This window comes from Mytilus galloprovincialis, chromosome 7 (genome assembly GCF_965363235.1).
Source record: "Mytilus galloprovincialis chromosome 7, xbMytGall1.hap1.1, whole genome shotgun sequence".
NCBI lineage: Eukaryota > Metazoa > Mollusca > Bivalvia > Mytilida > Mytilidae > Mytilus > Mytilus galloprovincialis.
This window is the reverse complement of record NC_134844.1, coordinates 12,375,757-12,389,069: the sequence shown is the minus strand read 5'-3', so window position 1 is coordinate 12,389,069 and position 13,313 is coordinate 12,375,757. Positions and strand designations below refer to the sequence as shown.

The 13,313-nt window shown below is 30.6% G+C and overlaps 1 protein-coding gene across 1 annotated transcript; it reads left to right on the top strand.

Annotated features, from left to right (window-relative positions):
* The first annotated feature begins 256 nt into the window (after nt 1–256).
* Nucleotides 257–11,950, top strand: LOC143082327 (uncharacterized). Its single transcript, XM_076257973.1, has 6 exons — nt 257–808; nt 3,603–3,731; nt 7,833–7,983; nt 8,780–8,998; nt 9,797–9,983; nt 11,485–11,950. Exons 1-5 carry the CDS (start codon nt 348–350, stop codon nt 9,980–9,982), a joined length of 1,146 nt encoding a protein of 381 aa, XP_076114088.1. The 5' UTR covers nt 257–347; the 3' UTR covers nt 9,983; nt 11,485–11,950.
* Nucleotides 11,951–13,313: the final 1,363 nt, after the last annotated feature.

Genomic DNA, 13,313 nt, shown 5'->3' with positions numbered 1-13,313 from the left:
GATTTTCCCAATACCTTATAGTGTCAAATTTAGAAAGAAAAGACGTATAATTGATAGCGTCGAAAAACTAAATTATACAAATGTGCGCAAACAAAAAATCTGACTCACAAAAAAAAATTGTATTTAGTTAGAATCAAATCTGTTAAAAACAGTGTGAAAAATGACCACTAATACGTCATATCTAATAATGGTGCTCCTGAAAAGGATGCCTATACAGGAAAAATATTCATAATAATACATTAGTTTCATTCCCTTCAACTCAAATATCCCTGACAGCTTAGCGAAGAAATTTTTGTTCAACCCCCTTTTACGGTCTGGAGGGAAAAAAACATTTAAAATACGGAGATATGTCATCCGACCTTTCGCGAGTGAGATCCTTATGCGAAAATCCTGAAAATATACCTGAAACAACAAGTGCTTGGTCAGCATATGAAGTGTGTAACAAACTCAGCGTTACACTGAAATATAATGACGATCCACGTTCTGTTTTCATTATCGGATATCTCGAATTAATGGAGCAAAATATCAAACTTATCGAATATATGAAAAACCATTTTGAATCTCCGGATCAAGAATATAAAACAAAACACAAATGTTTTCAGTTTGCATTAAACACATGGAAAGACATGGTGATAGATAGCGAATTTATTAATGATATTGAGGTTTCAGGTGCCTTAAAAATGAACATTGTATTAGACAAACCATTTGAAAAATCTTCTTTGTATCATGACTTTGTAGAGCCAAAAGAGAAGAAACAAGAGGCAGACAATGGAGAACAATTGGTATTACTTAGGAGTACCTGTCAGAAGTAAGTTGTAGTCTGTACATCAACTCTACATACATATATATATATATGTATCAATGTATGTATATGTATGTCAAGTCCATGGTTTCGTTTCTTTTTAACAAATGTTATGTATTCATTCAGCCACATACAATACTTCTATAAAGTTAATAATTAAAGATTGGATTGCAGGACATTCTGCTCTTCATTTGAACCAAAGCAGGGTGTCCATAAATCCAATCTTTATGATCTAGGTAAAATGTATGTGTATGCAAGCTTTCAAGGGGTGACGGTCATACATATACTTTCACGTTGTCTATAGGATTTGTCGGCCATACTTTAAGTATTTATTCCATTGTGGTTATGAAATAAAAAATAATCAAAGTACTAAAGTACTGCACATTGGATGACTGCAAGTTCTTGTGGATGGTCACAAGCACTTGTCTCGGGAAAAAAATCATATTTCTATACCTGAAAGTGAGGTTAATGTACAAATATAAACAAAACTCTGAGGCAAGTTCTTACGTGGATGATAAATGAACGACCGGGAATTCAACCTCATCATTATAGCTATTATATTGTACAATGTAGTGAAACAAATCAGTATAGTATTACTCTGGTTTGTTGTTATATATTATATTAATATTTGTATATTACAGTTACATGTATATATATATAATTTTCATCCATTTGCTTTTCATTTTATTCTACTATATTAATTATAGTGCAGTGCAGGAAAAAAAATATTTTTTTAGGAGTATCTAATGTTATTTTGCACTTGATATTAGATAATGTCCATGTATTTATCTTGTTATAGATCAGTCACAATCCCAACATGAATGTTAGGTAATGGAAATCTAGGCAACAATACACCAGAAGGCCCTCCTGTCCAATGTAATCTTGTAATAATTATAAAAAGCAGTATTTCATATAGTTATTACATAAGTATGATTTTGTTGTATTTATTACATGTACATGTACATACATTGTACATATACAATGTATGTACAATTTCTTGACAAAGGCATAATTTTAAAATACACTTGAACATCAAAGAAATGATTATAAGCAATTCACAATCTTATTGAATTTTAAAATTAATCATTATTATGATTATCTGATTACCATGATTACTTACATGTAGATATTTAACCAATTGTTTTAACTAGACAGAAATTAATCTCCCATTTTGGATAATTGGTTTTATTCCTTTTTTTCAGTTTGTTTGTTGCTATTATAGATCCATTTAGCATGTTTAGTAAACAAAAATAACATAAATACAGAATAATACATAATTTACAAGTATATATAATAATTTACCATCTACAAATAACATGTATATATCACAAAACTTTATAAATAAATAAAATTGAGAATGGAAATGGGGAATGTGTCAAAGAGACAACAACCCGACCAAATAAAAAACAACAACAGCAGAGGGTCACCAACAGGTCTTCAATGTAGCGAGAAATTCCCGCACCCGGAGGCGTCCTTCAGCTGGCCCCTAAACAAATATATACTAGTCCAGTGATAATGAACGCCATACTTATTTCCAAATTGTACACAAGAAACTAAAATTAAAATAATACAAGACTAACAAAGGCCAGAGGCTCCTGACTTGGGACAGGCGCAAAAATGCGGCGGGGTTAAACATGTTTGTGAGATCTCAACTATTTTGAACATATTTGTGGAAAAATGCCACAGACCACACTTTTTCACAAAGTATTGACAATGTTGTTCCATGGCCAATATGTTGAATCCTGCATTGTGTATGCAAATGTGTGGCTGAATGAATGAACAACTTTTTTGGCAGGAGAAAAATATTTTTCTCTTTTGAAATAATGAAAGATCTACAAATAATCTAAGTATAAAAATTGTCTACATTTGAAGAATATACAAAAGCAAAACACCACAGACCGAGAAATCTGTTCAAACATTTCACCAAAATGTTTAAACAATACTTTTTCCAAAACAAAAGATTCATAAAATTTAAAACGAAAATGGGGAATGTGTCAAAGAGACAACAACCCGACCATACAGCAGACAACTGCTGAAGGCCACCATTTGGTCTTCAATGCAGCAAGAAACTCCCCCACCCAGCTGTCCTTCAACTGGCCCCTTAACAAATATGTATACTAAGTTCAGCTATAATGGAAATCATACTAAACTCCCAATTATCAGTCAGGAGTACTACTTGTACAAGTAATTTTTATTTACTCAAAGAAAGAAGAACATAACCCGTGTCATGCCACAACTGATTTAAGAATAAATGTGTTTATTTCTAATGCAAAAACCCTATAAGCTATAAGTGAATCAATATCAAAGCCAAAATATACAATCTTTAATGACCTTACAACAGTATTGTAACTATATCCCTCCTTAACAAGTCTGTTTAAAGGTTTTGTTAGATTTTGAGGTGAATACTGACATGAAGAATATTACCATAAAAGATTGGATGTGAATATTCATGTATACATGTAAATACTTATGAAACATTAAAATGTATAAATATACAATGTTTAAGAAGATGTGGTAGGAGTGCCAATGAGACAACTCTCAATCCAAGTCACAATTTTTAAAAGAAAAACCATTATAGGTCAAAGTATTGTCTTTAACAGGGAGCCTTCAAGTTGGCTCACAAAGAACAGAAAGCTATAAAAGGTCCCAAATATGACTTACTGTAACACCATTCAAACATGAAAATGTTTAATCTATATAAAAAATGAGAAACCGTATGAACCACATCATATGTTTGGTTATAAGCAAATTATTTAATTTAGTGTACACCAATAATTACCTTCATTCAATTTCCTTACAGAATTTTTGCAAAACTGAAAGTTTTTTCCGATCAGTTGCTGTTTGTAATGGACAATTTAGGCTATCCATCAGAGAGAATGTTCAAAGATCTGTTCATGGCATTTGTAAGGATATTTGATCTCAAAATTTTGTAAGTACAATGGATTAATTTTTGTATTATTTATACCATTCACATGTACATGTAAGCTGCATGTTAAATTGTAAGGTTTTAAGGAGAGTGAAAGATATATGAATAAGTACAGGGTTTTCTAACATGTTTAATATTGGGGAATATGAACAATATTTTCTTTTTATATAGTGTCAATGGATGTCATTAATATATACATTTTAACATTAAAAAAGATTCAACACATATTTTGCTGGTCAATCTGATTATGCTATGGGAGTTAATTGGATGAACTACTGAGAGATGTTTAAATTGATTGGCATAAGTACATTGCATCTCACATTTTACCATTTCCACCCTCAATTGTGAGTTTTAATTTACCAATGGTATTAACATGTATCTTATGCCTCATTTTATTGAACAATATGAATTTGATGCTTCTACTATGAGTAATGCACCTTTTGTATTTGCCAAATGTGTAATTGCATAAATCACCTCATGATCACATACTTTCAGAAGTAATTATTTGTGGGACATCTATTTTCTTTTTTTTGTTAAGGTATTATATATACATTTTTGATTTTTTTTTTTACATTTGTTAGTTTGATACAAAAAGTAATGGTACCTTATCCTGGCCTTGTTAAACATGAGATTGTTTATTTAGAAAATTTGTTAGTAATTGTTAGTATTCAAAATTATAACATGTATACAATATATTTTGTGTATCCATTATTTCAATATTGATCAATAAAGAGAGAAAGTGGGAAGAGAAGAGAAAATGATAAAGCAATAAAAAACAGTTGCAAAACAAAAACAAAAAACAAAAACTATAAGAAAAAAAGAAAAAAGAAAAATACTTGAAATTTGGAAATTGGCCGCAGTGTTTTTTTCTTAAGATACAACATTAAATAAATTTGGCAAAGTTGGTTTTCCATTGTAAATAATTCATACAAACACAAAACAGATATTAAACAATGTACATGCTATTTTTGGCACAAAACAAGAACAAAAAACAATAAACAACATATACAGTATATTATATTAAACATATATATGGTGGTGTGGAGAAAGCTAAAACAATATACACAATAACATAACATAGGGTAATGCTAAGTTTTTTAAATGTACAAAATGTACATTATTCTAGTAATGGAAGCCAGGGGTCCCAGTAGAGGTTGGCTATGTGAAGAGGTTTTGTTTTGAAAAATATATTCTTTTCTAGTATTAGATTTTCTTTTAGATAGTTTTTCAGCCCTGAAAAATTTCTTGATTTTCACACATTTTGGTTCTATAGATGAAGAATTTTGATAAAAGTATAATTAGATTTTTTATTTTCTTATTTTTTGTTTTTCCTAAGTTTCCAAATAAAATTATATCTATGACCCGTTCACACTAGGACATTTTTATCGATTTAAACTAGACCAGTTCACTTTAGATCGGTTTAAGGGCTAATGTGAACGCATTGAATCGATCTTCAATCGGTCTAAACTAAAACACCAAAAGAGGTAGTTTAATTTGAATCGATCTAAAGTAAACCGATCTTACTTGAGATGTGAACGCAGAGATCGGTTTAAACTAGTACGATTGAATCGAAAATAATGTATGCGCATGTATAGTGGCAAAACTATCTCAGAGGTTCGTTGTTTAACCCATATTTCTCAGTTAAAAGACCTTTAAAACAAACTGTAAACATGTTGTCTTCGCCATAGCATAGATTTGCAAAATCTGTGTCTTCTTTTCTTATGTTGATTTTTTTTCTTTGCAGGAACCGCAGTATTTCCGGCGTTGTGTTGTAACTTCGTTGCTACAGTTATTTTTTTCAAAATTAAAGAAAACTGCAATAACACCAGTATCAAAATTTTAAATTGTGATTCAAGAGAAACAATAACTTTATCCAATTTTTTTTCCCAAGTGTGTGTATCAGTGTATCCGCACATGAATTTGATAAATCAGTTCTATTTATACACAGTGTTTACAGTTTCACGGGCAAAAAGGTTAGATCGATTGCTTTTTTAATTGTAGTGTGAACCAGTGGTTCATATTAGACAGATAGAGATCGATATGATTAAAGATAATGTGAACGCTAACTGGTTTTATTAAGATCGATTCAAATTAGATCGATAAAAAAAAATGCTAGTGTGAACAGGGTCTATGTTAAATGGAATAATTATCTGTGTTTGTTTATAAATCCAGTCATGAGTGTTATCCAGAGATCTATAATTTTATGGCATGTCCAAAATATGTGTTCAATATCTTCGGTTTCTTCATTGCAGAAAGTACATTTATCGCTTTGTTTTATTTTAATTTTAAATACAAATTTATTTGTGCCCTATATTCTGTGTATTATTCTATATTGGAACCAGTGAAGTTTTAAGCTTTTTGTAGTGTTATAAGACATTATGCACAGTTTTCTAATCAAAATTTTTGTTGAGAGTTAAAGACCATTTTTGTTCACATTAAAGTTTAGTACTGCTTTTTTCAAATAAAGCATTATACATATCTTTCGAGCCTTTTCTAGATAAAAAAAATATTCTTATATTAATCAACATAATTGTTCCTTGTGTTTTACAACGATTGTTTATGGATGTATAGTTCTTTACATTCTTTTTATCTGATTTTATTGATGTAATGACCCCATTATAAGTAAGAAAGTTTGACATAATTTTATAAATGTTTTGGAATTGTTGAAAAGTCATTAGTTTTCCCTCATTGTTTAATAAATCATTTATCAAAAAGATCTCTATATCTATCCAATCTTTATAGAAAATAGATGTTGTTCCTATTTTTATGTTTTCATTATTCCAGAGCGAATCTACTGCAAACTCGTCTTCATTTTTATATGACCGCAAAATTCGTATAATGGTATGATGTTGTCTGCGTCGTATTTTTTTTTAGGGGATTTATATTCAACAGCAAAGTGTATTTTTTAAGTTCATTAGACCACTTTATTCTGTGTCAGAAACCTATGTTGTGTCAACTATTTAATCATAATCCAAATTCAGAGCTGTATCAAGCTTGAATGTTGGGTCCATACTTGCCCCAACTGTTCAGTGTTGGACCAATGCGGTCGTATAAAAATGCACCCTGCGGAGCATCTGGTTTGGTATGAATTTATTTTGTAAATCTGTCCAAGCTTTAAAACTTCTTCCCAAAAAGGATTTTTACATTTTTTTATAGGGCCTACAATACTGATTTTTCAGTACTTTCCAATAGCTTATTTAATTTATCTATTTTCTTGTTAGATTTTACTAATAGCTGGGAACAGTAACGTTAATATATATGTTCCTGCTAATAGGTAGCAGTGTATATCAATAGACAATGGCCACATCATACTAGTAACTATGTTCTTCTCAGTAGTAAGAAGTTTTATATAGACATTAGACATAGATGTTAGACATTATTTTATTTTACTAATTATGGACCCTTTTTGGACAAGATGCATAAACATGGATCATAATACAATGATTACTTTTAAAGAAGGTTTTAGTAAATTTCACACTACATAATACACAAAGTAATAAAGTGATAATATGAGCAATGTAGGATATAATACCAGTAGAAAGCACTGAGTGTAATGAGGCCGATTTAATAAAAAAAATAAAAATAGAACCAGAAATATACTTTCTCATTTCATGCATTTTGTAGTAGTTCTCCTCATGACTAGTGCACAGCAGGGAGCGACTTCTACATCACAACAATGCAGAGGTCAGCAAGGGGAGTTTTTTTCAGAACTACCAACAGATATTATGAGAATACTTCAATAGTGATTCTCCTTAGGACTAATGCACAGCAGCAAGTGTTGACATTGCTACTGTGCAAGATTCATCACACGATTCATCAAGGGAGGGTGCTCTAGAACTCACTATAGGGAAAATATAAAGTTCAAATTACAAGTAGTAAAAGGAGATTAATCCCATTAAAACTTTTTACATTTCTTAATGAACATGCACAATTCTGATAACAAATTCTCATCTTCATTATTCATTAACCATATCAGTCTTTCGGTAGGGTCAAGATTTAAAAAAATTCTTGCAGCAATTATTTATCATTGTTATCATATCTGTTCGTCTGTCTGATAACCAAAAATATACATGTACATGTCATTTACCACCTTGTATTTTTTAGTGACACAACAAACACTCCAGGCTGCAGGTATTATTTACATCATGGAGAACAGACTGTCACATCAATACCAGGTGCTGTAATGAGTAGCTACACAGCTAGGACTGGTTCTATTACGCCAAAACTTGTGTCAAAAGTCGTTGCTGTTGTGGAGGTGAGGTTTATCTACACAATCCAGCTTTCTGATCTAATACATGTAATAAAAGATGATAGTGTTTGGTTGATTCTACATGTTAAGTCCTTTCAATTTTAATTATATCTCAATGGTCCATAATTCTCAATGCAAACAAAAAATTAGAAATAAATTCCTGTGCATATGTAATAACCCTTTTTTTTAATTCCAAGAATAATTTTATTGAATTAAAGACATGAGGAATTTCTCTTCAAACTAAACGTGAAAGATACAAATAAGTGCAGTGTTTAGTGTGGAGGCTTAGAAACACTAGAACATATATTTTGGACTTGTTTTTATACATGTATTTGAAAATTATTTCAAAAAGCTCCTGGAAATCTGAAAATATGGAATATAATCGATTTTATAAATGTAAATTTTGTTTTATTAAAAACAGAAAGTAATTATATTAGAAATTTAATAATTCAGTAGACAAAAAAAATTTAGAGCAAACCAATTTGATAGCCATTATAAAATAATTAAAAGTCCCTGTTTTCAAAAAGTTGAATGAAGTCCTGCATTTAAGAAAGAAATGTTTTTAATCTTTTATGGCTCGGCTGAGTCTCTTAAGAATGATTTAAGATCACATTACACCACAATTTTTCCATGGATTATCAAAATTTTTTAAAAATGTAGCCAGTCAGATGTGCAATAAAACTTTAAATGGAATTGAAAAAAATATATCCATTGAATATAAGATACTAATGGCTTTTGCCACAGCTGTCTATATAGCCACCTTAGATTTAATTATATTCGGCATGTTTCAATATTCTTTTAGGTAAGAAAGGAGTACAGTCATTCACCAAACCAGGATTCTGAATCATCATCAGAAGCCAAGAAAATAAGACTAGAAAGCAGACAAACAGACAGTATTGCTGAACATGTACATACAAGATTGAAAGGACAACATATTGGAGATATGTTAGCTGTTACTCAGTCTGAAGCATCTGTTTTTGACTACAATGGAGTATTTGGATTTATTGTGCAGGGAACGAAGGTTAGTTCTGATAAATAGTCATAGGGTCACCAACTTCATTGTTACAGTATACATCAGTCAAAGAGGGGTTTTAGGTGAAATTTACCACAAAACATTGAAAATTTTTTTTTTTATGTTTTTTACTATAATATATATAGCTATCAACTAGGGCAGTCAGGGGTACTACTTATACAAGTAATTTTTATTTACTTGAAGAGGTAAAAAAAATATATACACATATAATATATATAAGTAAATTTGTAGGAAACTTGTACAAGTGAAATTTATTTACTTGTATAGTAAAACAAAAATTGGCTTAGTTATGTCTCTTAGACATTCAGATTTTTTTACTTGTATAAGTGAAAAAGTCATCATATCTTCTTTTCTTGAATGCTTAGGATTTCTTTGCTCTAGTAGAATTTTAAATTGTCTGCCCTTTGCAGTTGTCTTTACTAATCATTTAAGTGTAATTTCATGGAAAATGAAAATCCCATTTGTCTGTTATCTTCAGAACACTGCTCATTTACAAGCCCCAAAGGGGAGATTATTCAAACATTAAAATTAAATAAAAAATACTTGTACAAGTAGTACCCCTGACTGTAGGGAACAGATTAGTACAGATACCAAAAAACCATATGATTGTTTTATTGTTTATATGTAAAAAATAAAACTGGAGCTGTCTAAATAACTACTTTCAAAGAAACTAGTCTCATCTGGTACATTTATTATTCTGATACAAATCAGTACATATCTGTATAATGCTGTTTTAGAGGTAGAGCAGTTGATTCTTAATTTATTTCTTTTTTGTTTTGTCTTTAGGTAACATTTGTATCACTACAAAGCAGTAAAAAATACTTTGACAATCTTCTTGAAAATGACAAAACCAAAAATGTGTGGGCGGAAGTGAGATACAGTAAAGAATGTAACTTGTTAACAAAGGAAGGAAGAACAAATCTTATCCCTGTTTTGTTAGGCATAGAGAAACTAGTGATGCAGACTGTTTGAGGTAATAAATAAGTTGTTGGTTTATAAAATTGAAAGTCAGTTAATCACAGTTATAGAATATGGGTTTCATTGGGGAAACTTAATTTTGACTTATTTAGGAAAAACAAAACAATAGGATAAATGGGTTAACATTCAATGAGACCATTCCTTTTCAAAGATACTTCTGAAAAAGCAAATAGAAACTGGGGGTCACATGCCTTATTTTCTAGATAAATCCAAAAATCACAAATTGTTCCATCAAATTCAATTTTATTATCTGCCCTTGATTTAAAAAGGATTTTAAAAGGATATTCTGAAAATTTTAGTGCACTTATTGAAGAGACTCTTAATTTTTATATAGTTTGTTCTTTAAAATTCAGGTTTTATATGTTGCATGTACAGTGAACAATATATTTGATAAGATATTTTAAAATCAATAGAGTTAAATTTGAATTCCTTGCCATTATTTTTCATACAGGGTTTACGTAAATTACCCAACTGTTACTATTTCCATGATATAAGGGTTTTAGGGCAACTTCAATCATTAAAGGTTCCAAATTTTGGATATAAAATGGATAAATATGTTGCGGGAATTCTCGCTACATTGAAGACCCATTGGTTGCCTTCGGCTGTTGTTTGCTCTATGGTCGGGTGGTTGTCGCTTTGACATATTCACCATTTCCTTTCTCAATTTTATTATATAGGTTTCTTGGGTAAACTATTACTAGTTTTGCAGATATTATTTTCAATTCTGACAAAAGTGATCTAGTTGACTTTAGATTGAGACAGCTACAGCAAGCATATCTTAAGTTATTGTTCCTTTTTCAAACATGATTATGAAAAACTATTCTACCCTCATAAGATATTCCTATATAATAAAAAAGGGGCAGCTAAGAAGAAGTTTAAATGTTTCCCAAATTTAGTGTAACTGGTCAATAGCCACCGGACTATTAACCACAGAGGTGTTGTAAATCTGATGGTTTTAATATGGCAGCATAATAACAATATTAGACTGGGTTCTACAGCAAAAGCTAATTTGTTTTACCCACAAACCTAACTGTTGTCAAGGTCAGTAAGCCTAGAGTAACATATTGGTAATCAGCTTTCAAAAAAAGTGGCTAATCACCTCAAAACCAGTCAATTATTGTATATTGTTTCAAAGCATATTGCACCTTTAGGATTAGGAAGATTGTCATAAAACTCTTGAACAAGCACATTTTCAAATGGCAGTGCCTTTATTGCCATCAAGTGAAGACATTTAAATCACATTAATATGTAGTACCCTGAAATGCAAAAGGGATGATGAAGTGCTGTTGTCTCGCTGAAGTGCAATGGTCCATTCACTGATGTGTGATGGTCTATTTGACGCATAATGGCTAGTATATTATTATTTAATATCTACACATTTCCTGGAAAAGCAATAATTAGAAGTGCATGTTGTCCATTGTTTAATAATTACAAAATATTTCTGAATATAGAGTAATGTATTTGACATTTGATTTTTCTTATTTGTTTGTTTTTAGAATTGAACCAAGAAAAGTTAGAAGCACTGACAGAACGCAAATTTCTATATCTGAACACTACACAACATGTATTGAGGACAGAAAATAATAGGACATGTTTTCAGTATAGGAAATTATATGCCATAATGAAGAGATCAATTGTATGTGTTAACTGTTCAAAAACACAGCTTTCATAATTAACAATTTCAGATAGAATATCTGCTCCAAAGAAAGTTGCACTGGTGAATACAGTTTAGAAACTTTACATCTCTTTGTGTTTATGTGTGTGTGGAGGCACATATTGTTTCATGTCTTTTTATTTTGTTGACATTTTTACCCGGAGGAGATCCAAAGTCAAGCAGAGGTTGAAGGTTAGAACCGTATACTAGAATTTAACCACATGGTTTATCTTCATCAGACTTGGCATACTTAATATTTTGTATTTAAGTATATTTTTCCTCTAAAGAAAAAAAAAATATACTTTTTACCCCTTTCTTTAGATTACAACTGCCCCTCTCTGTCCATCCAATGATATTTCTTTGCATTTTTTCTCAGGGACGACAAAACATTTTATACTTGTTAACTTACTGTTAACCAAATACTTATACATGTATATTAGAAATAGAACTTTTCAAAATTTTCTAACAAATTACAATTCAGAGCTTTCTGAAATTTGGGGTCACACTTCTTGAGACATGTCTGAGTTTTATTGCGAATCAATTTTCTGTTTACTGAAAAGTTATAGTTTCTAAACACAATAACCATATATGAAATTTTTGTCACATATTTTTGGGTCAGTGCAAATCGGAGCTTTATGAAATTTCATCACACTTTTCCTGTTACCTACAAATAAGAGCTCCCTGAAATTTCTATTTGGCTTATTGTGGACTTGCTCTTTTGTGTTCTGCATTTTTTTGCCCTTTAACATACTGATATATAACCAACAACAACAAATGGATTGTCATTAGTGAGTAATAACACACAGTTCTACTTGTGAATTTGACACATATTTTCTATGCTCCATAGGCCTTACATTATTGCTGTTTTATTCCATATTGACTAATTCTACACAGTCACTTATTTATATTCCCTGCTTTAAGGAATGCAGTCACCACAGTTGGTGAATTCTGGTTTTGACATATTTATCTTTCAATCATTTAAAATCCTGATATTTGCATGGTCTTAAATAGGCTTGCACCTCTGACATTAAAGTTGGAAAAAGATCTTACAAGTGTGATAAAGTTTTACCAAGTGGTTAAGTTTTTAGCAAGTCAGTGTTCTCCCCAGAACATTAAATCACCATCTAAACCAAGTGATCCATTTACCTGATGAGGTTTACCTCTGACTGACTAAATTGTATCTATTTATTAGCACTTGATTCTCTTGTGTTTTAATTGATATGGAGATGATCTATGACAGCTGACATCAATTTTAGGAAATCACTCACCACCGCTAACCAGTTATATGATTGTCAATTTTAATTGTGTCCAAACAGTGCTGAAATTCATACACACACCAAACAGTTTGTAGATTAAGTTGAAGTCTGAATGTTGATCCATTAGATAATAATAATGGACAATTATTGCATATTGTTTTTCTATATGAAGCAAATTGTCCAATATTGCCATCATATCTTCTTTTTTTTTTAAATTAGTTTCCTTATTTTTTAAATCAATAAAAGTGGAAGTTCAGCAGTTAATGAGTTGTTACACCTCTGTATATCTCTAACTTAATATTTGAGATTATATTGTCTTGAATGTGTTTATACCATAGGTTTAAGTTTTTATTTGTGTGGCGTTTGAAAAGGTTGTGAATACATTGGAAAAAAGACTTTAAAAGATTCTCTCATA